This window comes from Protopterus annectens, chromosome 4.part0, assembly GCF_019279795.1.
Source record: "Protopterus annectens isolate FY-2018-M chromosome 4.part0, PAN1.0, whole genome shotgun sequence".
Classification (NCBI taxonomy): Eukaryota; Metazoa; Chordata; order Ceratodontiformes; family Protopteridae; genus Protopterus; species Protopterus annectens.
In genome coordinates this window covers 1,900,511,188-1,900,538,210 of record NC_056733.1, presented here as the reverse complement: position 1 = coordinate 1,900,538,210, position 27,023 = coordinate 1,900,511,188, and the positions used below count along the sequence as shown (strand labels likewise).

The following is a 27,023-nucleotide window of genomic DNA, read 5'->3' as shown; positions in this document are numbered from 1 at the left end:
GAGAGCTCCTCTAGGTCTCTTTTCATGTAGTCCAAGGAGGTACGTCTCGGGTCGTTCACACCAGCGTGGACAATGACAGTCGTACTTCTGCTGTTGAGAGACCTGAGTGCTTGGGTTATGTGGCGGATTCTAGCGCCCGACAGGTAGATTTTTGATCAGAGCCTCCGAGTATGTCTTTGTGTGTTTATGTGTATGAGTTGAAGTTGTGATGGTACTATGTGAGACTGGGTTTGTGGTGTGTGTGGTTACCTTCTCCTCCTGTCTGGTCTTGCCAGTCCTATGTTGAGAGAGCTCAGCCTCCAGTTTGGCTATATAGTTGCATCTCTCGCATGTATTTGTGTTTTGTGGGAGAAGGAGAGGGTTGTCTGTGTACACGAGGCAATTGTAACATTGCCTCAATATTCCCAGATTCACCAGCTGAGCAGGAGAGGACACTAGCAACTGATCCCTCGACATGCTAGAAGGAATAGACAAAAACTTTAAAAAGACTCCGGGGATGTGGGTGATCGAAAAAGGGGTTTTAGGCTGGTGGGGTACTGTGTATAATAAAAGTGCTATATCAAAGTAAAAAAATACTTTAGGAGCAAGTGCTAGGCTTTACAGATAGAGAATAGTCTACTTAGGAATCAAGTAGAGCTGAACTTTCTAGATATAGAATACGCTGGTTTGATCGGCAGTACAGTTAAAGGAAGGCTATTTTAAGGGAAAATTTGAAGAGTGGACTTTAGGTAGCCCAAATAGTTTAACATTGATTAACCGCCGCTGCTCGTGTGTGCTCCTGTAGCAACTCCACACTAACTCGCGCTAACGCGCGTTTAGCGTGTTTTATAGCAGGGGGCTGAAAAGAGCTAGGAACTGGCCCAAAACGGCCAATGGACTACTAGTTTCTGGCTGAAACCACACCAAAATGGACAAATAGGCTGCTCAGTGCTTCCCACTCCCACTGGTAAGCAAAGAGGTTTCCTTTCTCCCAAATAAGAATATGGAACAGTTACAGGAACTAAGACAAAGCCCAGGTATCAGCAAACTCTGAAACTGGACTATTCTAGTTCAGTAAGGCGGGAAAACGAGATTTTTTTTTTTTTTTTTTCCAGAAACAAGGAAAAAAGTCAGTAAATGCTTTAAATGCTATAAATCGGCTAGCGCACTTGAGTGTGTAAGCCTACAGATACAATTAGCAACAATTGGAAACTTAAAGTGCAATAAACAGTATAGACACAGAAATCTCTTTAAATGTAGCAGCAAAACAGGCGAAAATGCAGTCGCTAGGTATTTAACAGTGGGAAAGCCACAAAAATTATACTTATATCAGGTAAAAGTCACTCTTTTGCTCTCTTTTGCACTCTTTTGCTCTCTGAATGCTTCAGGCTCCTCAGGAGTGGGTACCAGTGTTGCCTTGGCCAGTCTGGAGCAATGAGAATCATCTTTGGCCTGTCTGCTCTGGCTTTTAATAGAACTTTGGGCAGCAGAGGAAGAGGTGGAAAGGCATAAACTGTCATTGTTGTCCAACTGAAAGAGTGCGCGTCCACTTTCCAAGCCTGTGGATGATAGGTCCTTGAGCAGAATTTTGTCAACTGGTAATTTCTGTGGGTAGTAAAGAGATCTATGTCTGGCCTTCCCTATGCTTGAATTATCTTTGCAAAAACTTGAGGATGCAACTTCCATTCGTGTGGATCTGTCATATTTCTGCTTAGGTTGTCTGCGAGCGTGTTTTCCTTGCCTGGCAGGAATTGTGCTTGAAGTTGAATTTGTAATTCCAGAGCCATGCTCCAAAGAGACATGGCTAGCCTGCACAGGGGATATGAATGGGTTCCTCCCAGTTTGTTTATGTACCACATCACTGTGGTGTTGTCTGTCCTTATCAATAGCTGGCCTGGATGCAGTAGGTCTTTGAAAGCCATAATAACATTTATTACTGCTAGCATTTCCTTTTGATTGATGTGTAGGTGCTTTTCTTTTTGTGACCATTTGCCCTGAATGCACCGATCTGTCATGTGCGCCCCCCAGGCATAGTCCGAGGAGTCTGTTGTGATGACTTGATTTGCTTGAGGCTTGCAGAATGGGAGACCTGTGTTTGTTTGGCATGCTTGAGCCCACCACAGAAATTCCTTTTGAAGACTTGGAATTAGTGGTATAATTGTTTCCAAACTGTGGCTGTGTTGAGACCATAATTTTTTTAAATACCATTGAAGTTTCCTCATATGCAGCTTTGCACATGGGATTAGCAGGATGCAAGATGCCATGAATCCCAGAGCCTGCAGGATTTTCCTTGCAGTCAGCCTGGTGAAGGTTGCCAGTTTTCTGAAGTACTGAGTTAGTTGCCCTTGTTTCTCTGGCGTGAGGTAGGCCATCTGGGTGTTTGTATTCAAGTTGGCACCCGGGAAAATTATTGCTTGAGAGGGTATTAGTCTTGATTTCTTTTTGTTGACTGTGTATCCCAGAGAATTCAACAACATTATTACAAACGCCAGGTGTTTCAGAAGTATGTGTTTGCTGTCCGCTTGGATCAGGCAGTCGTTCAAATATGGGTATATCTGTATCCCTTGAAGTCTGCAGAAGGCAATTACTGATGCCAGGCATTTCGTGAATACTCTGGGCGCAGTAGATAAGCCAAAGGGCAATGCAGAGAATTGATAATGGGTTGAACCTGCAAGAAATCTGAGGTATCTTCTGCAATTTTGTCTGATTGGGACATGCAGGTATGCCTCCTTGAGGTCCAATGTTACCAGCCAAGACTCCTTGCCCAGCATGGGAAGAAGCTGCTGTAATGTGAGCATCTTGAATTTTGGTACGAGTAAATATGTGTTTAGGATGGACAGGTCCAAAATAGGTCTCCAATCTTTGCTCCTTCCTTGGTACCAGGAATAGTCTGGAATAAAAACCTTGACCCTGTTCTTGTGCAGGTATCTCTTGAATAGCTTTCCTGTCCATGAGATCTGAAATTTGTTTTTGTGCCTTTGCCCTTTGATTGTGTGGCAGGTTTGGCATGCCTCTCATTTTTGGAAAGGTGTGAAAATGAAATCTGTAGCCTCTGTATATAATGTCCAGGAACCATTTGTCTTTTGTGACAATATGCCAATTTTTCGAAAATAATGCCAGTTTTCTGCCTAAAGGTGCTGCCATTTGAGCCTTGCTTGGCATGCAAAGGGGAAAGTCATTGGTTCTGCTTTCTGAATGGCTGTGAACTATCCTCACCACCTCTTGGTGTAGGTGCTTGCCATTGTCTGGCTCTAAATGATCCTTGAGATTGCCCTCTACCCCTCGGGTGCCTGTATCTACCTCTTTGAGGTCTGTCCGTGGCTGGAAAGGACCAATTATTTGAAGGCCAATTTCTACTGAAACGTGGAGGTTGTACCTGTAGGAAATATTTCACTGTTTGCATTGACTTTGCCTTTTCCACCATTTTCTTTAATACCTCCTCAGCTTTAACACCAAATACATCTTTTTGAAGAGGTGCATCTAGTAATTTAGCTTTGACATGATCTGGTAAGGTTTGCTCTTTGAGCCAAGCATGTCTACGTATGACTGATCCTGTAACAGCAGCTCTACATGAGGCCTCTAAAGCATCAAAACCACATTGCAAGGTATGTTTACCCACTTGCTCTGCACTATGCAACAAATCCTGCGACTCCTTCAAGTCTGGTTGTTCAGGTTGTGTCATTTTGCTTTTCAACTGAGATAACAAAAACTGTTGATACTTTAACATATGGAACTGACAGTTTAATGCCCTCATGGTTAAGGTGGCAGAGGTGTACACCTTTCCCCCACCTTTCTAAAGCTCTGGAATCTCTCTCTGAAGGTAATGTATTTTTGGCAGTGGAGGCCTTAATTCCCTTGGGACCCTGTGAAATAGTTTCTGGGTCAGCCGCATGGCTTTTGTATAGGAACTGGTGTGAATCAGGAACCCAGTAATACCCGTCAGGCTTGACTGGAGCTGGAGGTAAAGAATCTGGGTTAAGGCTGGCCTCTGAATACACATCATCTAGTATGTTTAAGACAGGAGTGATAGCCAGAGGCCTGTGCTGAGGGAGCAAGAGGAAATCCCTGAGCCTTTTCTTGGAGTCTGAATACTCTTGGCCTTCCCAGTGAAAGTGTTCCCTCAAGGTATGCAAGGCTTCCCCAAAAGAGTAATCCTCAAGGGGGGAGACAGAGGGAATGGACTCCTCTGCATCAGAATCTTCAAAAGGGGAGTATGAATGTTCCTGGTCCTCAGAATGTTCTGAAGTAATGGAGGCCTGGTCCGAGGAAGGGTATTCTTCCTCCACTCTGGGGCTTTTGTCCGAGGGGGGTTGAGAACCCCTGATAAGAGTAATCAAATCCTCAGCCATTTTGAGCATCTGCTTTTTAGGCATGGGGCCTTGAGAGGGGCCCTGTGGAGCTTGTCTTTTAGTATGCATGGCTGCTTTAGATTTAGTGAAAGCCTTAATGGAAAAAAGATGAAGGCGGCCTGAAGACACCTTGAGAGGTGGCAGGCCTGTCTAAACTCTGAGTTTCCCCGCCAAGAGTGGCTTCGGTATCTGTAGTCAGGGTGTGGGCCGAAGAGCCTGCGACCTCGGGCACAGAAGACACCGCTAATGAAGTGCCATCGGTAGTCAGGGGCTGCGTAGGTGCCTCGCTGAGAACCAGAGCACCTGTATTCGGCTTTAGCGTGGTGTTGGTAGAAGTCTTGGACCTCGTATGTCGGTCCTTATCTTTGCGTCTTTTACTCAAAACTGGAGTCGGAGTATCTGACGACATAATGTAATTAAGCTTTTTGCCAAAATAGTGTTGGGCAAACTCCGCCCGACGCTTAATAGTGCGTCTGTTGAATGTAGCACAAAAACGACAGGCCGAGACGTCGTGGTCTGGGCCGAAGCAAGGAATGCAGAGGGAATGGAAATTCTTATGCGGTATTTGCTTCCCACATGAAATGCAGTTATTAACTTTGACATCGGTCTGAGGCAAGAAAAGTTTCCCCAACGGGGTACTTAGCTTTTAAGAAGTCTTCGGTTGAAAAATATTCGTAATCTCAGGAGCTGGCCGACCAGCACTTGCAAACTGCTTCTGCTTCGGGCACCGCACGGCAAGAAAGACTGAAGAAAATGGCATCGGCTGCCTCTTTTATACCCCTGCCGCACTGACGTCAGGGAAGAAGCAACGACAACCGACGCCGGACCTAGACTTTGGAATTCGGCCGACCGAGGACCCGCCTGACGGCAGGAAAACCCATCTGTTATGATTGCAGCTGTACGCACGATGAACATCCTGTAACAGCGGGCCTGTAAGAGGCCTCCAGTGAATCATAACCACATTGCAAAGTACACTTTCCCACTTGTTCAGCTGCATGCAATAAATCCTGCATTTCCTTGTTCTCTGAACATTCAGTATTAGTCAACAATTTCTGCTTAAGCAGTGACATTAAATATTCTTGATATTTAAGCATATGAAACTAACAATTTAAAGCCCTTACAGCCGAGGTAGCAGAAGTGTAAACTTTTTTCCCTCATCTGTCCAGAGCCCTAAAATCCCTATCAGAGGGGACAGGGCTTTTTTGCAGTGGAAGCTTTGACCCCTTTGGGACCCTGAGATATAGTTTCTGGGTCAGCAGCAGGGTTTTTATATAGGAATTTATGAGAATCCGGGTCCCTGTAGCATCTGTCTGGCTTAGCAGGTGCAGGGGGTAAAGAGTCAGGGGACACGCCGGACTCTGAAAATACATCTACAATGTCTTGAACAGGTGGAATAGCAAGGTGTCTGTGCTGAGGAAGTAGCAGAAACTCTGAGCCTTTTCTTAGATTCAGAATAATCTTGGTTCTCCCAGTGGAAATGTTCCCTCATGGTATGCAGGGTTTCCCCAAAAGAATAATCCTCAGGAGGAGAGGCTGAAGGAATGGATTCTTCAGCATCAGAGTCCTCACAGGGAAGCATGGAATAATCCTGTTCAGAAGAGGAATCAGAGGAAATAGGAACCTGATCAGAAGAATCATATTCTGTCTCTTGCCTAGGCCTCTTATCAGGAGGGGGATGGGAACCCCTGATCAAAGTAATTAGGTCTTCCGCCATTTTAAGCATCTGTTTTTAGGCATGGAAGTCAGAGTAAGAGAATGCTGTACTTGGTTTCTTTGTCTTTAGAGCTGCTTTAGTCTTTGAAGCTTAAGATGGCTTAACATATAGTTGTGTAGGTCTGAAGGCACCCTCAGAAGCAGATGCCTGCTCAGCGGCTCCAGACCTATCTGAGGGAATGACTTCAGTGTGTCCAATACCTTGAGTATCCGGAGGCCCAGTCGGCTCCACGTGGGAGTCAGAAGCGGCCTGTGGCTCTGAGGTAGCAGGCGCCAGGGGCTGCGAAAGCGCCTCACTGAGAACCGGCGACTAGCCTAACGGAGGCCTCTTCATCAGTTTTGGACCTCGGATGCCTATCCTTTTCCTTGTCCTTGCGTTTTTTGTAAACTCCAGTCGTCGGCTGTTCTGACGGCATTATATAATTAAATCTTCGGCCAAAGTAATGAAATGCAAAATCGAACTGACGCTTAATAGTACGTTGGTTAAATCTAGCACAAGACCGACAGTTAGCAACGTTGTGATCAGGGCCTAGGCAAGGAATACAGTAAGAGTGAAAATCCTTATGAGGTATTTGCTTCCCACAAGAAATACAATTGTTAACTTTTTCTGACATCGGTCTGGAGCAAGAAAAGTTTCTCCAACGGGGTACTTCGCTTTAATGAAGACTTTGGTTCTGAAATTCGGATTTGAAAATCTCAGGAGTCGGCCGACTGGCACTTGCGAACTGCTTTTGCTTCGAGCATCTCATGGCAAGAAAGACTGAAGAAAATGGCGTCGGCTGCATCTTTTATACCCCTGGCACACTGACGTCAGGGAAGAGGCGACAGCAATCAATGCTGAACCTAGACTTTGGAATTCTGGCTGACTGCGGTTAGCCTGCCAGCAGGATAACCCAAGAGTAATGACTGCAACAGTGAAACACGATGAACATCTGCTTCTGCTTCGGGCTCCTTCTCGGCAAGAAAGACTGATGTAATGGTGTTGGGCTGCATGTTTTATACCCCTGACGACCTGACGTCATGGAATAGGTGACAGCATCCAATGCAGAAATCCCAAGACTCTGGTATTCAGGCTGACTGAGGGCTACCTGCAGGCAGATGACCCAAGTGTGTTGACTGCAAAATACAGTTTTGTACCTACCATAAATGTAGATGTCCGATAGAGATACAACTGCAGTCATAACATATGGGTTGTCCTGCCTCAGGCAGCCCTCGGTCGGCCGAATTACAAAGTCTGGGTCCGGCGTCGGCTGGTGTCGCCTCCTCTCCGTCGTCACAACGGCTGGAGTATAAAGGTATCGGCCGACGCCATCTTCTTCAGTGTTTCTTGCCCCAGATGCCAGGTGCCCTCCTAGGAAGGCTAAATTTGGTAAATGGATAAAAATAATCCCAAACATGCACAACAGTAATAGGTTCATAGGTTCATACTAGGCTATCTGCCCTAGGGCATTTATAAGCCTAGCCACAGTGTGTGTGTGGCTTTCACCACCCCTTAGGATGAGAATACTATACCCATTAGTTTGCTGTGCCTCTGTCCAGCAGTGACAGAGATGATTCCCGGGGTAAACCTACGATCTCCCATCCACTCGTCAAGATTTCTCTTGAACAGAGTCAGTGAGGGGCTCTGCCTCACATGGACTGGGATTCTGTTCCATCTGGGATTCTGTTCCATAACAGATACACCATAGGAAATACCCCCAGCTAATGGGAAAAGGGGTATGGACCCAAAAAGAAGGATACAGAGGAGTAGGAGGGAGGGAAAATCTGACTGCAGTTGCATATCTATCGGACATCTACATTTATGGTAGGTACAAAACTGTACTATGTCCTTCAAGAATGCAACTGCAGTCATAACATATGGGTTGAATACCATAGCCAAGCTGGGGGTGGATGGAACTATGATAAGGATGGTGTAGCTAAAATCCCCTGCAGGACTGCCGAAGCAAAACCTGCTCGGGATCTGGAGTATAAAGGCAGGTTGTAGTGCTTGGTGAATGTATGCACGGAGCTCCATGTAGCAGCCTCTAAAATGTCCTTTGTTGCCACTCCTCTTAGGAAAGCTGTGGAAGTGGCTATAGCTCTGGTGGAATGTGGCCTAATATTGGCTGGCACACCCTTTCCATGGAAAGAATAGCAGAATCTGATGCAATGTCCAATCCATTTTGAAATTGTTTGTTTGGAGATTGCTTTTCCTTGCACTCCAGCAGCATAGGCTACAAACAGTTGGTCAGACTTTCTGGCGGCCTTAGTTCTGTCCAAGTAGTAACGTAGCTGTCTGTGTATGTCCAAAGTATGCAGTAGTTTTTCCCCCTTATTTTGAGGATTGGGGAAGAGTGTAGGCAGGTGAATAGCTTGATTTAGACACACCCTGGAAATACTTTTGGCATGAATGTAGGATTGGTTCTTAGAGAAACTCTGTCTTGATGAAAAATGAGGAAGGGAGGCACTGCCATGACTGCCTGTATCTCTGAAACTCTTCTTGCAGATGTGACTGCCAATAAGAAGGCAGTCTTCCATGAAAGGAATTGCATTTCTGAAGTTGCTGCTGGCTCAAATGGAGGAAGAGTTAATTTTTCCAACACATAATTGAGGTCCAATGCAGGTACTGGCTGTTTTCTGGGAGGTTTGATATTCTTTATTCCTCTTAGAAACTGTCTTAGCAGAGGATGAGGAAACACTGGAGGGTCACATTTGTATTCTGCTGAGATTGCTGAGGCATGAATCTTCATTGAAGAGTATGAGAGTCCAGTATGAAATAGTTCCGCCAAGTATTCTAAAATCTGAGGTATACTCGGTAATGCTGTGTCCTAACCCCTGTTGGCATTCCAGATGCTGAATCGCTTCCACTTGGCTGAACAGGTTTTTCTGGTGGAAGGTCTGCGTGCTTCCAGCAAGATTTCTTGAACTGATTTTGAAAGAATTAGATGTAGAAGTCATGTTAGCCTCCAGGCTGTCAGATGTAATGTTTTCAGGTCTTGATGTACAGTCCTGTAATTGTGTTGTGTTAGCAGGGGCCATAGGGTCAGAGGCCATGGTTTGGACCGAGTTATGGTTAATAGCAATGGGTACCAGTGTTGCCTTGGCCAGTCTGGAGCTATCAAGATGCCTGTTGGTTGTTCTGCTTTGATCTTCAGAATCACCTTGGTCAGCAGAGGCAGAGGAGGGAATGCATAAATTTTTAGAGAATTCCAGCTGAAAGAGAGCATCCGTTTTCCAGGCTAGAGGATGGTGAGTCCTTGTGCAGAATTTTTCCAAGTGATGATTTAAGTGGGAAGCAAAAAGATCTACATCCGGTCTTCCCCATGTCTTTGTCAGTTGAGAGAAAATGTGAGGGTGTAGCATCCATTCGTGTGGATCCATGAAATTTCTGCTCAGGTTGTCCGCCAGTACATTGTCCTTGCCTGGTACAAACTGGGATTGTAAATGTATCTTCAGGCTCAGGGATTTTTCCCAGAAAAGCACTGTTAGTCTGCAGAGGGGATATGAATGAGTGCCTCTCTGCTTGTTTATGTACCACATGATAGTGGTGTTGTCTGTCCTGATTAGCAAATGCCCTTGTTGTAGTGATTTTTCGAAAGTCTCGATTGCATGTATCACTGCCAACATCTCCTTTTGGTTTATGTGCAGATGCCTTTCCTTTGGCGTCCATTGGCCTTGAATGCATCTGCCCTCCATGTGCACCCCCCCATCCATGGTCTGAGGCGTCTGTTGTAATCATTTGGCCTGCTTGAGGTCTGTTGAAAGATATGCCTTTGTTTAGCTGACTGGCTTGAGCCCACCATAAAAATTATGTTTGCAGACATGGAATAAGTGGGATTATGTCCTCTAGGCTTTGGCTGTGTTGAGACCATAAAAGTTTTTTAAATACCATTGCAGCTCTCTCATATGAAGTCTTGCCAAAGGTATCAGAAGGATGCAAGATGCCATGAACCCCAGGGCCTGCAGGATTTTTCTTGCAGTCAGCTGGGATAGTTTTGCTAGGCCTTTGAAGTACTCTGGTAAATGCTGCTGTTTTTCCTCTGTGAGGTAGGCCATTTGGTTTTCTGTGTCCAATTTGGCTCCTAAGAAGATAATCTGTTGGGATGGCAGTAGTTTTGACTTCTGAATGTTGACTGTGTATCCCAAGGCCTGCAGTAGATGCATGACATAGTCCAAATTTTCTTTTAAGGTTTGTTTGTTGTCTGCTTGTATGAGGCAGTCGTCCAAGTAGGGGTATATTTGAATCTCCTGCAGTCTGCAGTGTGCCACTACTGATGCCAGGCATTTCGTGAACACTCTGGGCGCAGTAGATAAGCCAAACGGCAATGCTGAGAATTGATAATGCTCTGTCCCTGCAAGAAATCTGAGGTATCTTCTGCAGCTTTGTCTGATTGGGACATGCAGGTATGCCTCCTTGAGGTCCAGAGTGACCAGCCAAGACCCCTTGTTCAACATGGGAAGGAGTTGCTGCAGCGTCAGCATTTTGAACTTTGGCACTATGAGAAAAGTGTTTAGAGATGACAAGTCCAGTATGGGTCTCCATTTGTTTTCTTTTCTTGGAATAAGGAACAGACTTGAATAAAATCCCTGGCCTTGCTCCTGAAGAGGAACCCTTTCTATTGCTTTTATACTTTACAGCTTGGAAACTTGAGAGAGTGCCTCTGCCCTTTGATGATGTGGCAGGTTTGGCATGCCTTGTCTTATTGGTAATGTGTGGAAGTGGAATCTGTAACCTTTGTCTATCAAATCGAGAATCCAGTTGTCCTTGGTTAAGATATGCCAGTTTTGTGAGAATAAGGATAATTTTCCGCCCAAGGGTGCTTCTCTTTGAACCTTTGTAGGCGGAACGAAAGTCAAGTCATTGTGATTGTCCTTGTGGTGCAGCTGAACTGTCTGCGCCACTCCTTTGATTTGGAGGTTGCCATTGGCGGCCCCTGTAAGATCCTCGGTATTGCCCTCTACCTCGGGCACGTTTGCTTTTTCGTCTTTGAAACTTGTCAGAGCCTGGGAAGGACCAATTCTTGGAGGGCCAGTTTCTGCTGAACCTGGGTGGCTGAACCTGAAGGAAATCCTTGACTGTCTGTACTGACTTTGCTTTTTCCTCTATGGATTTCAATACATCTTGTGCATTTGTACCAAAAAGCTTCTGTTTTTCCAAAGGTGCATCCAGTAACTTTACTTTAACATGGTCAGGCAAAGACTGATCCTTTAACCAAGCATGTCTACTTATCACAGCCCCAGTCATAGCTGCCCTACATGAAGCTTCCAGTGCATCATAACCACACTGAAGAAAATGGTTATTAACCTGCTGAGTGTTATGTATATGATCCTGCAATGCCTTTTTATCAATAGGCTCAGGAGAGGCTAACTTTTTCTGTAAATCATCCAGGAGAAAATCTTGGTACTGAAACATGTGAAAAAGGCAGTTAAGTGACCTCATGGCTAGGGTAGTAGAGGTATATACTTTCTTACCCCATCTCTCCAGGGACCTTGCTTCTCTGTCCGCTGGCAGTGGGTTTTTGGCAGAGGAGGTAGCCACTCCCTTGGGGCCCTGTGAAATAGTTTCTAGATCCACAGAGTGGGCCTTAAAAAGGTGCTTGTGTCAGGGACCCTATAATATCTGTCCGCCTTGACAGGAGCAGGAGGAAGAGAATCAGGGTTAGCACTGGAGTCAGAGAAATCATCATCCAAAACATCCATAACAGGTGGAATAGCCAAAGGTCTGTGCTGGAGAAGCTTGAGGAAGGTACGAAGCCTTTTCCTGGAGTCAAGAGAATTCCTGACCCTGCCAATGAAAATATTCCCTCATGGAATGCAGGACTTCACCAAAAGAGAAATCCTCTGGAGGGGAGGCAGAGGGAATTGATTCCTCAGCATCAGAGTCCTCGTAGGCCTGGAAGGATTCTTCTTGGGTTTCAGAATGTTCAGAATCCCCAGAGGCTTCATCCGAAGAGAGGTCGTCTGCCTGCTCAGTTCTAGGCCTTTTCTCTGCAGGTGGCTGAGAACCCCTGTCCGGATGAGGCTGAGATCCTCTGATAAGGGAAATAAGATCAGCAGCCAGAGACATGATCTGCTTATCAGAAGAATGGGCCTGGGCAGTAGGTTTAGGATGGGCCTTGGCCTGACTGGTGGCCTTAGCACGTGCAAAGGCCTTGATGGACATGGATACAGGAGGCCTAGCAGCCCCATGTGCAGGCGTAACCTTGTCCACAGAAATGGTGTCGGGTAGATCCATAACTTCGGTTTCCGGAGGAAAATCGACAACCGGCACCGGAGAAATCTCCGAAGGTCGTGTTAACGCTGTGTCGTCGGCCTGGAGCGGTTGATTTACCACTTCCGAAGGGACCGGAGCACTAGCAGAGGGTTTGGGAGTAGCATCGGTAGTGGACGCGGGCCGAGGATGTCGGTCCTGGTCATTGCGTTTTTTAGCAGATTGGGTTGTCGGTTGATCCGACGGCATGATATACGCAAAAGATTCACCGAAAAAGTCCTCGGCGAATTCTGCCCGGCGCCTGAGAGTGCGCTTATTAAAGCAAGCACAGGCAGCACAGGCCGAGACGTCGTAGTCTGGGCCCAGGCAAGGAAGGCAGAGAGAATGGAAGTCCTTATGAGGTATTTGTTTACCACAAGACAAACAATTATTAACTTTCTCAATTTGTTCTGACATCGGCTGAGACAAGAATAAATGTTCCCCAATGGGGTACTTAGCTTTTAGATGATTTCGGTACTGAAAACACAGGAGCTGACCGACCGGCACTTGTGAACTGCTTCTGCTTCGGGCACCGCGTGGCAAGAAAGACTGAAGAAGATGGCGTCTGCCGATGCCTTTATACTCCAGCCGTTGTGATGTCGGAGAGGAGGCAACACCAGCCGACGCCGGACTCAGACTTTGGAATTCGGCCGACCGAGGGCTGCCTGAGGCAGGACAACCCATATGTTATGACTGCAGTTGCATTCTTGAAGGACATCAGTGAAACACTAAGAACATCAGGTGATGTAACATGACATGTAGGATTAGCATGTTGAATTTTGGCACCCTTGAAAAAAAAAGTGCAGAGTTTTGACACAGCCTGAATAAATCTCCAAGGCCATTCCTTACTTTCTAGAAGCTAGTTAACTCTCAAGTAGAACTCACTGTTATGGTCTCTTAAGGGTACCCCAATATAGTCCCAAAACATATTACAAAATGGATGGAATTAAGCGGATTTGTTTCTTTGGCACCGTAAGAAAGTTTCTAACCAGACATGTTAGGCAATCTTCAATACTAACTTGTCTTTTGTAATAGCCTTCCACTTCTGGAAGCATTTTGTAAGATTACCTGGAAATCTTAGGATGAGTGAGAAAGTACAGTTTTGTACCTACCATAAATGTAGATGTCCGAACTGGATAGCATCTGCAGTCATAACAACTGGGTTGTCCTGTCGTCAGGCAGCCCCTCAGTCGGCCGGATTCCAAAGTCCGGGTCCGGCTTCGGTTGATGTCGCACTTCACCCGACGTCATCTCTGTTGGTCTTCGGGTATAAAGGCATCAGCCGACGCCATTTTCCTCAGTGTTTCTTGCCCCAGATGCCAGTAGCCCTGTTGCAGGCTAAAATTTGGATAAATGCCAATGTTTCCAAAAAGATAGAGGTAAACACAAAAATAAGCATGTATGTACATATATACAAACAAATACACCATAAAGACTCCCCACCAGCTAGCTATTAGGAGGGTAAACACCCTAGGAGTACCACAGAGGGAAGGAGGGAGGTAATCCTGACTGCAGATGCTATCCAGTTCGGACATCTACATTTATGGTAGGTACAAAACTGTACTATGTCCTTCATGGATGCATCTGCAGTCATAACAACTGGGTAGAATACCATAGCCAACTAGGGGAGGAGGAAAAACTAGATTATGGTGTGTTTAGGATCCCTTGCAGTACAGCAGTGGCAAACCCTGCTCGGGATCTGGAATATAAAGGCAAATTATAATGCTTGGCAAATGTATGCACGGAGGTCCAAGTAGCCGCCTCAATAATGTCTTTGGTTGCCACTCCTCGTAAGAAGGCTGTGGTAGTGGCTGTTGCCCTTGTAGAATGAGGTCTTATGTTCTGTGGAATTGGTTTTCCATGGAAGGAGTAACAGAATCGTATGCAATTTCCTATCCATTTGGAGATTGTCTGTTTGGAAATAGCTTTTCCTTCCCTTCCTGTTGCATAGGCTACAAAAAGCTGGTCAGTTTTTCTGCTACTTTTTGTTCTGTCCAAGTAGTAGCGTAGCTGTCTATGTACATCCAAGGTATGCAGTATTCTTTCCCCTCTGTTTTGTGGGTTGGGAAAGAAGGTAGGTAGGTGGATTGCCTGGTTTAAAGACACTCTGGATACCACCTTAGGCATAAATGTAGGATTAGTCCTCATGGACACTATCTTGGTGAAAGATTAGGAAGGGTTGTACTGCCAATTAGGGCCTGAAGTTCAGAAAAGTACAGTTTTGTACCTACCATAAATGTAGATGTTCGAGGATCCCCATTGCTGCAGTCCTTACTATTGGGTATAGTCCGCGTCCAGTCGGCCCGAATACCAGAGTATAAGGCTGACGTCGGCCAGGGCGCATTAGACTGACGTCAGTACGTCAGGGTACTAATGCGCATGACCGACGTCATATCCTCAGTCTTTTCTTGCCCCAGATGTCAGAAGACCCTAAAAAGACAAGGCCCAAAATACACCAAAAATATGTACAATATATACAAGAATATATACAAAAATATAAGCATGTAACCTCACCTACACAACCACCCCTAAACACAGAGGGAAGGAGGGAGTAAATTGGACTGCAGCAATGGGGATCCTCGAACATCTACATTTATGGTAGGTACAAAACTGTACTATGTTCTTCGTTCCCCATTGCTGCAGTCCTACTATTGGGTAGAATCCCAAAGCAGAGGTAAGGGAGGCTGGCAAATCATAAAGAAGCAGGAGCTGACAACATGCCTTGCAAAACAGCTGTGGCAAAACCAGCCCTAGACTTAGAGTAGATAGGAAGGTGATAATGCTTAGAGAAAGTATGCACTGAACTCCAAGTAGCTGCTTCCAAAATATCCTTAGTTGCCACCCCTTAGAAATGCTGTTGAAGTGGCAGTAGCCCTAGTGGAATGAGGCCTAATCCCAGCTGGAATCTCCTTGCCATGATGGGAATAACAAAATGCAATGCAAAAGCCAATCCACCTAGAAATAGTTTGTTTTGACACAGGCTTGCCCTGCGAACTCAAAGCAAAAGAAACAAACAACTGCTGAGACTGCCTAAAATCCTTAGTCCTGCTTAAATAATAGCAATTGCCTGTGTACATCTAAAGTGTGCAAAATCTTTTCCCCTTTATTTTGGGGGTCTGCATAAAAAGTAGGCAAATGAATAGTTTGGTTTAAAGCCACACTAGAAACCACCTTAGGCATAAAGGAAGGATTAGTACGTAATGATACCCTATCCTTATGAAAAATCAAAAAAGGCTCTACTGCCATAAGGGCCTGCAATTCAGACACCCTTCTTGCAGAAGTAATAGCCAACAGAAAAGCAGTCTTCCATGACAAGTATTTCAATTCAGCAGTAGCCGCAGGCTCAAAAGGTTGTAGAGTAAGTTTTCCAACACAAAATTGAGATCCCAAGCAGGAGTAGGAGCTCTACGTGGGGGTCTTATATTCTTTGCCACTCTAAGAAACTGCTTGAACAAAGGATGCGAAAACAAAGGTGGGTCACAATCATAGTGAGCTGAAATTGCTGCAGCATGAATCTTAATGGAAGAGAAGGACAAACCTTTGTCCAATAACTCAGTAAGATATTGAAGAGCCACACTCAAATTAGGCTCAGAAATCTCCAAATTCTTTGCTGTACTCCAAAATAAAAATCTCTTCCATTTTTCTGTACACTTTCCTTGTACTAGGTCTTCTAGCTTCCATAATCACATTTAAAACTTGTTGAGGAAGTTGAGACCTGCTGTGTTTCAACACAGAATATGCCAGGCTGTTAGATGAAGAGAGTGAAGCTTGACATTGAGCAGATGACCGTCCTTCTGAGATAACAGATGAGGAATCAGAGGTAAAGGCCATGGAGGCTTCTTTACCAGACTCCGTAGTAGTGGGTACCAGTGTTGCGAGGCCAATCTGGAGCTATCAAAATCATCCTTGGCCTGTCTTGTCTGACCTTTAATAGTACCTTTGGAAGAAGAGGCAGAGGTGGAAAGGCATACACATGAAGGTTTTTCCAACTGAAAGACAGAGCATCCACTTTCCAAGCTGTGTGATGAAACCCCTTTGTGCAATACTTTGGCAGCTGGTGGTTTAGTGGAGAAGCGAACAGATCTATGTCTGGAGTTCCCCATGACACTGTCAATTTCTGAAATACATGAAGATCCAGTTTCCACTGTGGGGATCCATGATTTGCCTGCTTAACACATCTGCTAAGGAGTTCTGTGCTCCTGGCAGAAACCTTGCCTGAAGAGTTAGTTGCAAGCTTAGCGCAGTCTCCCATAAAATCATTGCTTGCCTGCATAGAGGATAAGAATGTGTTCCCCTTGCTTGTTGATGTACCACATGACAGTTGTGTTGTCTGTTAGAATCAACACCTGCCCTGGAAGAAGTAACTCCTTGAAAGCCATTAATGCAAACTGGACTGCTAACATCTCCTTCATGTTGATATGTAGATGCTGTAGTCTGGCAGGCCACTTGTCTTGTATCCACTTTCCATTTAGATGAGCTCCCCAAGCAATGTCCGAGGCATCTGTCGTTAAAATCTGACTCGCCTCTGGCCGGGTCACAGAGAGTCCCTTGTTTAGGTGACATTCCTGAGCCCACCACAAAATTCTTTTTGAAGGCAAGGTATTATTTGAATGACAGTGTCCAAATCCTGGCAGTGCTGTGTCCATACATTTTTGAGATACCATTGTAGCTTCCTCATATGCAGTTTGGCATTGGGAAGCACCAGAATACAAGATGCCATGAACCCTAATGCTTGAAGGACTGTCCTTGCAGTCAGCACGGACTGATGAGATAGTTGATGGAAGTAAAGTGATAGACTCTTTTGTTAGTCCGGGGTTAAAAAGGCCATCTGGGCTGCTGTATTCAGTCTCACACCCAGAAAGCACATGTCTTGAGAGGGTACTAGACTGGACTTTATTTCGTTCACAGAATACCCTAGGCATCTTAGCACTGCTATAACATATTCCAGATGTTGTAGAAGGTCTTCCTTTTCTTGAGCCAGAATCAGGCAGTCGTCCAAGTAAGGATAGATTTGAATTCCTTGAAGCCTGAAGTAAGCTATCACTGGAGCCAGAACCTTTGTGAATACTCTGGGCGCAGTAGATAAGCCAAAGGGCAATGCAGAGAACTGATAATGAGAATTTCCAGCTCGAAACCGCAGATACTTCCTGCAACTTAGCCTTATAGGCACATGAAGGTAAGCTTCCTTGAGATCTAAAGTTACCATCCAGTGATCTTTGCCCAGCAGAGGTAAAAGCTGTTGTAACGTCAACATCTTGAACTTGGGAATGTCCAGAAAAGTGTTGAGGAGAGATAAATCCAAAATTGGTCTCCACGTGTTCCCCTTCTTTGGTACTAGGAACAGGCGAGAATAAAATCCTAGGCCCCTTTCTGATACAGGGACTGGCTGAATGGCCCCCATCCGAGTAACTGAGAAACTTGCTTGTGAGCCTCCTTTCTTTGTGGAGGAGGAACGTCTGGCATGCCTTTGAAAGGGGCATTGTATGGAAATAAAATCTGTAACCGTGGTGAATGATATCCAACACCCATTTGTCTTGAGTAATTAAATCCCAATTTTCTTTGAAAAGAGACAGTCTTCCTCCCAAAGGAGCTGCCAGCCGAGAATCTACTGGCAGCTGAAAAGACAGGTCATTGGGTCTGTTCTGAAAGGACTGACCCTGCCCTCACCAGAAGTCTGAGCAGGTGAACTCCTGTTCTAGGCCTAAAAGAACCTTGAGCCCTGCCCCTACCACGTCTAGACCTACCCCTAGACTGGGAATCATAAGCAGGATATGTCCACCCCTTAGCAGGCCAATTTCTACTAAACTTGGCTGCACCTGCAAAAATCTTTAACAGTTTGCATAGACTTAGCTTTGTCTTCCATTTTCTTTAAAACTGCTTCCAGCGATCCAAACAACACATCAGACTGTAAAGGAGCATCCAAAATCCTTGTCTTAACATGCTCAGCTAAATTCTGATCCTTCAACCAGGCATGCCTGCGAAGAACAGAACTAGTAGCAGCCACCCTCGAGGAGGCCTGTACAGCATCAAAACCACATTGCAAAGAATGCTTACCCACTTGTTCAGACACATGAACCAAATCCAGCAACTCTTTACACTCAATACCTTCCGCCAAAGCATCCACCTTAGATTTTAATTGTGAAAGGAGATAATTCTGATATTTAAGCATGTGAAACTGACAATTCAACGCTCTCATGGCTAGAGTGGAAGAAGTATACACTTTCTTTCCCCACCTATCCAAAGCCCTTGCCTCTATCAGTGGGAACAGGATTTTTAACCACAGAGGCCTTAACACCTTTAGGCCCTTGAGAAATAGTTTCTGGGTCCGCCCTAGGACTCTTAAACAAATACTTATGAGCTAGACGCACCCTATAATACCTATCAGGCTTAACAGGAGCAGGAGGCAAAGAGTCAGGGTTCAGTGAAGCCTCTGCAAAAACATCTTCCACCACATTCAACACAGGAGGAATAGCTAAGGGCCTATGCTGGGGTAAAAACAAGAATTCCCTAAGCCTTTTCCTGGAATCAGAGAAATCCTGGCCTTCCCATTTAAAGTGCTCCCTCATGGAATGCAGAGTCTCTGAAAATGAGAAATCCTCAGGAGGAGAAGCTGTAGGAGTGGAATCATCCACATCAGAATCAGAATAAGTAGGATACTCCTGCAAGTCTTCCGCAGAAAACTCTGAAGCCTCTGAACACTGTTCAAAACTATCAAACTCCGGTTCCACCCTAGGCCTCTTATCAGGCGGGGGCATAGAACCCCTAATCATAGTAATCAAATCTTCTGCCATTTTAAGCATATGTTTCTTAGGTACAGAACCTGAAATGCTAGGAGAAGCCCCCACTGAAGCTGAACTAGGCCTACCTCTCAAAGAAGTTTTGGCAACAGAAGGAGGCTCTAACTACCTTGGGAAGAGAGGGAAGAACAGTTACCTGAGAAGCCCCCTCAGCCTGGCCTACCTCCTGAGAAGGTACATCCTGTAACAGTAAAGTTTCTGCCTGAGACTCCATGGAAACTCCTGGCAAAACCTCTGGCTCCACTGAGCCTTCTAAAGAACCGACGTCCGGGACTGCGGTTCATCAACCCTAGGCTTCGCTGTTTTGTCCTTGCGCTTCTTGGGAAGCGGGCGTCGGAGCATCCGGCGGCATTTTATAATTACAACGCTTCCCAAACACTAACCTGGCACAGTCTAACCTCCTCTTAATAGTGCGTTTGTTAAACCTAGCACAAGAGCGGCAACCAACAACGTCGTGCTCAGGCCCTAAACAAGGTATACACAAGGTATGGTAATCCCTATGAGGTATCTGTTTCCCACAAGAAATACAGTTATTCACTTTTTCTGACATCCGGTTAAATACTGAGGCAAGAAAAACCAAAATGCTCCAACGGGTACTTAGCCAACTCTGTTTGGTCTGAAACTCGGTTTGAAATATTTCAGAACGCCAACCTGCACCCCCAAAACTGCTTCTGCATCCGCCCATGCGGCAAAAAAGACTGAGGATATGACGTCGGTCATGCGCATTAGTACCCTGACGTACTGACGTCAGTCTAATGCGCCCTGGCCGACGTCAGCCTTATACTCTGGTATTCGGGCCGACTGGACGCGGACTATACCCAATAGTAAGGACTGCAGCAATGGGGAACGAAGAACATCCCTCCTGGCTGAGGTTATTGCCAGTAGGAAGGCCGTTTTCCACGATAGATGCTGTAGGTCTGCTGCTGCTGCTGGTTCAAAGGGTGATAGTGTCAACTTTTCTAGCACAAAGTTCAAGTCCCAAGCTGGCAATGGTGGTTTTCTTGGAGGTTTTACATTCTTGATTCCTCCGAGGAACTGCCTGAGTAAAGGGTGTGAAAAAACAGGTGGATCAAAGCTGTATTCTGCTGATATAGCTGATGCATGTATCTTGATGGAGGAGTAGGACAGGCCTGAATGTAGAAGTTGACCAGATACTCCAGAATGTTAGGCATATCTATGTTTGACACATCTTTTCCTCTTTCAGTACTCCAAATGACAAACCTTTTCCATTTTCCTGCATAGTTCCTTCTTGTTGAAGGTCTGCGGGCTTCAAGAATAATGTCTTTAACTCTTTGGGAAAGTTCTGGATTAGCTGCTGCTATGTGATGTTCCATGCAGTCAGTTGCAACGTTTTTAGGTTTGGATGCATGATGCTGTAGTTGTTCTGAGTTATCAAAGGCATCAGGGGTATTGGCCACATTTTGTTCCGAGACATGCTCCTCAGCAGTGGGTACCAGTGTTGTCTTGGCCAGTTTGGAGCTATCAGGATTATCCTTGGACGTTCTTCCTTGATTTTTAGTAATACCTTGTGTATCAAGGGAAGAGGTGGGAATGCATATGCTGTTAGGCCTTTCCAGCTGAAGGAGAGCGAATCCACTTTCCATGCTAGAGGGTGGAATGTCCTTGTGCAGAATTTTTTGAGCTGGTGATTGAGAGGGGAGGCATTCCCCATTTCTTTGAGATGGTCTTGAAGATGTCCGGGTGTAGCATCCATTCGTGGGCATCCGATGTGGTTCTGCTTAATATGTCTGCTAGAGTATTTTCTTTTCCCGGTACAAATATTGCCTGTAACTGGATGTTGTAGCTGAGTGCCAGGTTCCACAGCTCCAAAGTCATTCTGCATAGGGGGTATGAATGAGTGCCTCCCTGTTTGTTGATGTACCACATGACTGTGGTGTTGTCTGTCCTTATCATCAACTGGCCCTCTTTGAGAAATGGTCTGAACTTTTGTATTGCCAGTTTTACTGCCAGCATTTCTTTTAGGTTGATGTGCAGGTGAAGTTGATCCTCGTCCACAATCCTTGCGCATTTGTCCAGCATGTGGGCCCCCCATCCTAGGTCTGAAGCGTCTGTTGTGATGGTCTGGCTTGCTTGACATCTGCGAAAGGGTAGTCCTGGGTTTGACTGGCATGCTTGAGCCCACCATAGGAACTCCTGTTTTAAGCATGGAATTAGTGGAATTTCTGTTTCTAGGCTGTGTCTGTGTTGGGACCATAAATTCTTTAGGTACCACTGTAGTTTTCTCATATGTAGTCTGGCAAGTGGGACCAAGATTATGCATGATGCCATGAAGCCCAAGGCCTGCAGTACTTTTCTTGCTGTTAACTTGTTCTGTTTTGTTAGTGCCAAGAAGTAAAGAGGGAGTTCTTTTTGTTTTTCTGCAGTTAGGAATGCCATTTGTTTTACTGTGTCCAATTCCGTGCCCAAGAATGTCCTTGTTTGGGATGGTATCAGCCTTGATTTTTGTAAATTGACTGTGTATCCCAGTGCTTGTAGCAAGTAAATGACCCTTTGTAAATCTGTTGTCAGCTTGCTTTTGTTGTTCCTTGTAGCAGGCAGTCGTCCAGGTATGGGTAAATTTGAATTCCTGTAGTCTGCAGTGGGATTACTGATGCCAGGCATTTTGTGAATACTCTGGGCAGTAGATAAGCCAAAGGGCAATGCTGAGAATTGGTAATGCTCTGATCCGGCAAGAAATCTGAGGTATCTTCTGAAGATGGGTCGTATGGGGTCGAGCAGGTATGCCTCCTTGAGATCTAGAGTTACCAGCCAACACTCCTTGCCCAGCATGGGAAGAAGTTGCTGTAGGGTCAGCATTTTGAATTTTGGGACAATGATGTATGTATTTAAGGTGGACAGGTCGAGAATAGGTCTCCAACTTTTTTCCTTTCTTGGAACTAGGAATAGTCTGGAGTAAAATCCCTTTCCTTGTTCTGTTGTTGGCACTCTTTCCACAGCTCTCATGTTTGCTAACTGCATTATCTGTTGTAGAGCCTCTGTTTCTTGATTTGGAGGTAGATTTGGCATTCCTCTTTTGACTGGTAAAGTGTGGAAGTGGAACCGGTAACCTTGATCTATGGTTTGTAAAATCCACTTGTCTTTTGTGATATAGTGCCAGTTCTTTGAAAACAAGGTTAATTTGCCGCCTAATGGAGCTGCTATTTGTTCCCTGGTAGGCGGATTTAGAGTTAAGTCACTGTGGTTGTGTTGTTGTAGTGGCAGTGGTTGTGTCTGTGTCTCTGTTGTTACCTTGCCACTGTCGTCCTCTGTAGGCACCTCCTCTGGATTGGTTTCTGCCTCTGGAACGTCTATTCCTGCCCCTTTGGGATCTTGTGGAGTCAGGAAAGGACCAATTTTTGGCAGGCCAGTTCCTGCTAAACCTTGGGGTTGAACCTGCAAGAAATCTTTAACCGTTTGAACAGATTTTGCCTTTTCTTCCATTTTCTTCATTACCTGCTGGGCAGGTGTACCAAACAAGCTGGTCTTATCCATAGGGGCATCTAATAACTTAGCTTTAACATGATCCGGTAAAGCTTGTTCCTTTAGCCATGCATGCCTTCTTATCACTGTGCCAGTCATGGCTGATCTAAATGAAGCCTCCAGTGCATCATAGCCACATTTTAAGGAATGGTTACTAACCTGTTGTATGTTATTTACCATTTCTAATACATATTTCTTATCAATAGATTCATCAGAGGATAGCTTTTTTGTTAACTGATCAAGCATAAACTCTTGGTATTGTATCATGTGAAACTGACAGTTTAAAGCTCTAGCTGAGAGAGTAGCTGAGGTGTAGACCTTTTTGCCCCATCTGTCTAATGACCTGGCTTCCCTTTCAGAAGGAATAGGGTTTTTAGCTGTGGTCGGCTACTGCCTTGGGACCCTGGGATATAGTTTCGGGGTCTGCAAGTGGGGCCTTGTAAAGGTGGTGATGAGTGTCTGGTACCCTGTAAAATCTGTCTGGTTTGGCAGGGGCTGGAGGTAAAGAATCTGGTGCAGAGCAGACATCATTGAAGGCATCATCCACCACAGAGAGAACAGGAGGTATAGCTAAGGGCCTGTGCTGTGGAAGGTGCAGAAAGGTCCTAAGTCTTTTTCTGGAGTCTGAGAAATCCTGCTGCTGCCATTGGAACTGCTCTCGCATGGCATGTAAGGTTTCCCCAAAGGAGAATTCTTCTGGTGGGGAAGCAGCTGGAATGGATTCTTCAGCATCTGAGTCTTCAAAATTGGAAAAAGGAGCCTCTGGCTGGTCTGTTAAGTCTGATTCATCGGCAGAATCATCAGAGGACACAGGCTCGGGGGGCTCTGCCCTAGGTCTCTTCTCTGGGGGCTGAGAGGCCCTGTCTGGGTGAGATTGAGATCCCCTAATTAATGAAATTAAATCTTCCGCCAGAGTAAGCATTTGTGAAGTAGAAGAGGGCCTGGTTGTAGGGGGTTTAACAGGCACTGTTTTAGTAGTTTTGGCTGCTTTAGCCCTGGCAAAGGCCTTAATGGACATGGCTGCTGGAGGCCTAGCAGCACCATGTGCTGGGGTAGAGACATCCAAGGGGATGGTGTCTGATAAGTCAGTGGCAACCACCGGAGTGGATAAAATTTCTGAGGCCGATTCAAGAGAAGTAGCAGGGGCCTCAGTGGTAGTGATAGATTCAGCTGTACTTTGATCAGTTTTCTCGGTTTCGGCCGAAACCGAGACACTCGTGGTTTGCTTAACCATGGTTTCGGCCGAAACCGCGGACGCAGTGTCGGTCTTTATCTTTGCGTTTTTAGCAGTTTGGGTAGTCGGAGGATCCGGCGGCATAATCGCAAAATCAGAACCGAAAAACTGTTCAGCAAACTCCGACCGACGCCTAAGCGTTCGGTTGAATGAAGCACAGGCCGAACAGGCTGCTACGTCGTGGGCTGGGCCTAAACAAGGCAGACAATAAGAGTGGAAATCTTTATGAGGTATTTGTTTCCCACAGGTTAAACAATTATTAACTTTTCTGACATCGGCTGAGGCAAGAAAGAGTCCCCAACGGGTACTTAGCTTTAGAAGTCTTGAAGTAGTATTCGGTAGAAGTAATCTCTGGATCCGACCGACCGGCACTTGCGAACAGCTTCTGCTTCGGGCGCCACGCGGCAAGAAAGACTGAGGAAAATGGCGTCGGCTGATGCCTTTATACCCGAAGACCAACAGAGATGACGTCGGGTGAAGTGCGACATCAACCGAAGCCGGACCCGGACTTTGGAATCCGGCCGACTGAGGGGCTGCCTGACGACAGGACAACCCAGTTGTTATGACTGCAGATGCATCCATGAAGGACATTTTTAAAAGGACTGAAACTGGACAGGGTTTCGGATAGTGCATACAGCTAGGAAGACTGCCATTGCTGTTCCTTAGGGGTTGAAAACTCACAGAGGTCCCACAAGACTTTCCCGTGTAGTTTCCCTAGGTTCTTGTAACCTGGTCAGCTGACATGCAGTTGTCCAACAGTGAGTTTTTAATTGGATTTATTTTAAATACATCTTTTTGGTTTAATGGGGTTTACATTTTCTTTGGAGAAGTAATAATTTTCAGTGCTGGGAAATATGAAGATAGGAAAGAACGTTGCATAAACAACAATGCAGTGTGAGAAAATGTACAAAGTTATTCAAAAGGATACTTGCAAATATAGCCTGGGGACACTCAAACAGACTACTGAAATTGGTCCTTGGGTTTCAAAGGGTACAATACCTGCTGATCTTTTCACCTTGGCTCCAATGTAGTTGGAAAATGCACAAATCTAAGTCCTAATGTAATGTCAGCTAGTCTGCTGACCAGAAAGTTGTAAGCAAGAGTCAACTGCCTTTTAAACTCCACAAAGAAGATAACCATGTGCTCTCTTGTCCATCCTGGACAGTACTGATGTAAAATGTAATAAAAAACACCAGATAGCTGAAGAGAGTACCTGTAGAGTAAGGCAGGCAGAGTAGTAGATACCAGGTTCTCTCACCACGAATCAGTTCAGGATCACAAAAATAAATCCAAATTAAGCCAGCATGAAACAGTCTAGTAAAAGTCCAAAAATGGTCCAGTAATAATCCAAAAAAGAAATTTTATTAAAGTGTGAGCGTTTCGCGTAGTACCTACTATGCTTCATCAGACAATCATTGTTTATTTTTGTGATCCTGAACTGATTCGTGGTGAGAGAACCTGGTATCTACTACTCTACAGTACTGATGTAGATAGTTACCATTTTTTTTCTTTAAATCACCCTCCAACTCTAGAAGTGAAACCATCAAAAATAGGCCACAATGGGCAAATTAACATTTTATATACAGTCTTCTTACGCATCTAACCAGTGGATCTGTCAATAAAAATGGATAGCAGATGCTATGAGTTAAGCTTCTCTTTTACAGGATACTGAATACAAAAATTACAGCCTGCAACTAGGATACCCTACAGCATTCTCTACTGGTCATTCAATCCAAACAGACATACAGGCTATAAAAATTCAGCCAAGTTATGACCTCAACACTTCACCACAATATTAACAAGATGGCTACTGTGGGGGGAATCTTACAACCACTTCGCACAGCATTGTGAATACCCCAACAAAAATCCTACCAACAAGTCCGATCTACAGCAAAAATAAAGATCACTGAATTAAAACAAAATTCAGTTCACAAGCAGTCTGTTACAATATATAACACAATATACTTGCACTTACTCCTGCAGTAACATGCATTCTTGGCCACGGCTTAAGGGTACTTACAATTTTAAGTTGTACAAGTAATCGATATACATCTGCCATATCAGCAAGAATCAACAGGCGAGTGACTGCAGAAAGCAAGGCACGAGCAGCACGAACCATATTCCCACGTTTCACAGAGGAACAGGGGTCATCAGCAAATTCTCCAGAAGCAGATTTCATAGTCTCACCTGGAACAAAACAAGTACTTTTCAGAGAAGAAAGTATGTGCTTCAAAAACACAGGCACAATACAAGAGTGAGTGTCTGGGTCATGCGAGTCTTTAAATTCTTTTAACACCATCACACCGATTAAATAAATCAGTTTCCAAGTACTGTGCCTTCATGACACTAATGGGCAGTCTCAATGTAATGGAGTTAACATTCTTAAATGTTTAATTACATGAACAGCAACACTGACTAATCAGACATGCAACTTACCCAGTAGCACAGCAACATTTATTTTATTTTACATTTGTTGACCGGGACAGTCCGACTGGATGCATGTCCATTTTCAGCGGAGCCCCTGGGAGAAAAGCTCCAAGGGTAAGCAGATACAGCATTACATAATACCAGCATTACATATTACAAACAGACCATTTATAGAGATTACATAAGTAAGCAAGTTAAACAAGTTCCACAGGTTACAGTTAATCCTGAGCGCAAGTCAGCATTAAATTACACAGTAAACTGGCTAGCAGATTTTTACACATGCTAGAGAGAGTTAACCAGGCTTGATACATTGACATAACCAGTTAAGTGACAAATGTTGTTTGAGTCTAGTTTTAAATTGACCTACGGTGGAAAGTAAGGTAATATCAGCTGGAAGAGAGTTCCAGGATCTACTTACAGAGTTTGAAAAGAGAGAATCACCGGCTGTGTTATTAATTTTGCTAGTCTGAATTATAGTCTGTTAGAGGATCGAAGTGGTCTAGGATTGTTATAGGGGGTGATAATATTTTTAAGTGCATGAGTATTTTCCGGATTACAGAGGATTTTATAGGCCATAATCAGTTGGTTATACTGGATTAGGCTGGGTTGTTCAAGCCACCCAAGCTGATTTAGATTGATGCAATGATGTGTCCTAAAAGGCAGCCCAGTGGCAAACCTGGCAATGTGATTGTAGCAAACTGAGAGTTTGTTAAGGACAGTTGTTTAAATTCGAGAGTAGAGGGGATGCATACAGAAGGGTTGAAAGAAGGTGAGAGCGAGCTATGGCAATTTTAGCTGGGGGGGTTAGGGAGGCT

The 27,023-nt window shown here is 45.0% G+C and overlaps 1 protein-coding gene across 1 annotated transcript in view; it reads right to left on the bottom strand.

Annotated features, from left to right (window-relative positions):
- CTNNA1 (catenin alpha 1) overlaps positions 1-27,023 on the bottom strand; it is a gene marked incomplete in the record, with an annotated part of 2,307,982 nt that overhangs the window by 1,818,637 nt on the left and 462,322 nt on the right. The window contains 1 exon segment of the mRNA XM_044069565.1: positions 25,802-25,968. Within this exon segment, the coding sequence (XP_043925500.1) occupies positions 25,802-25,968 (167 nt within the window).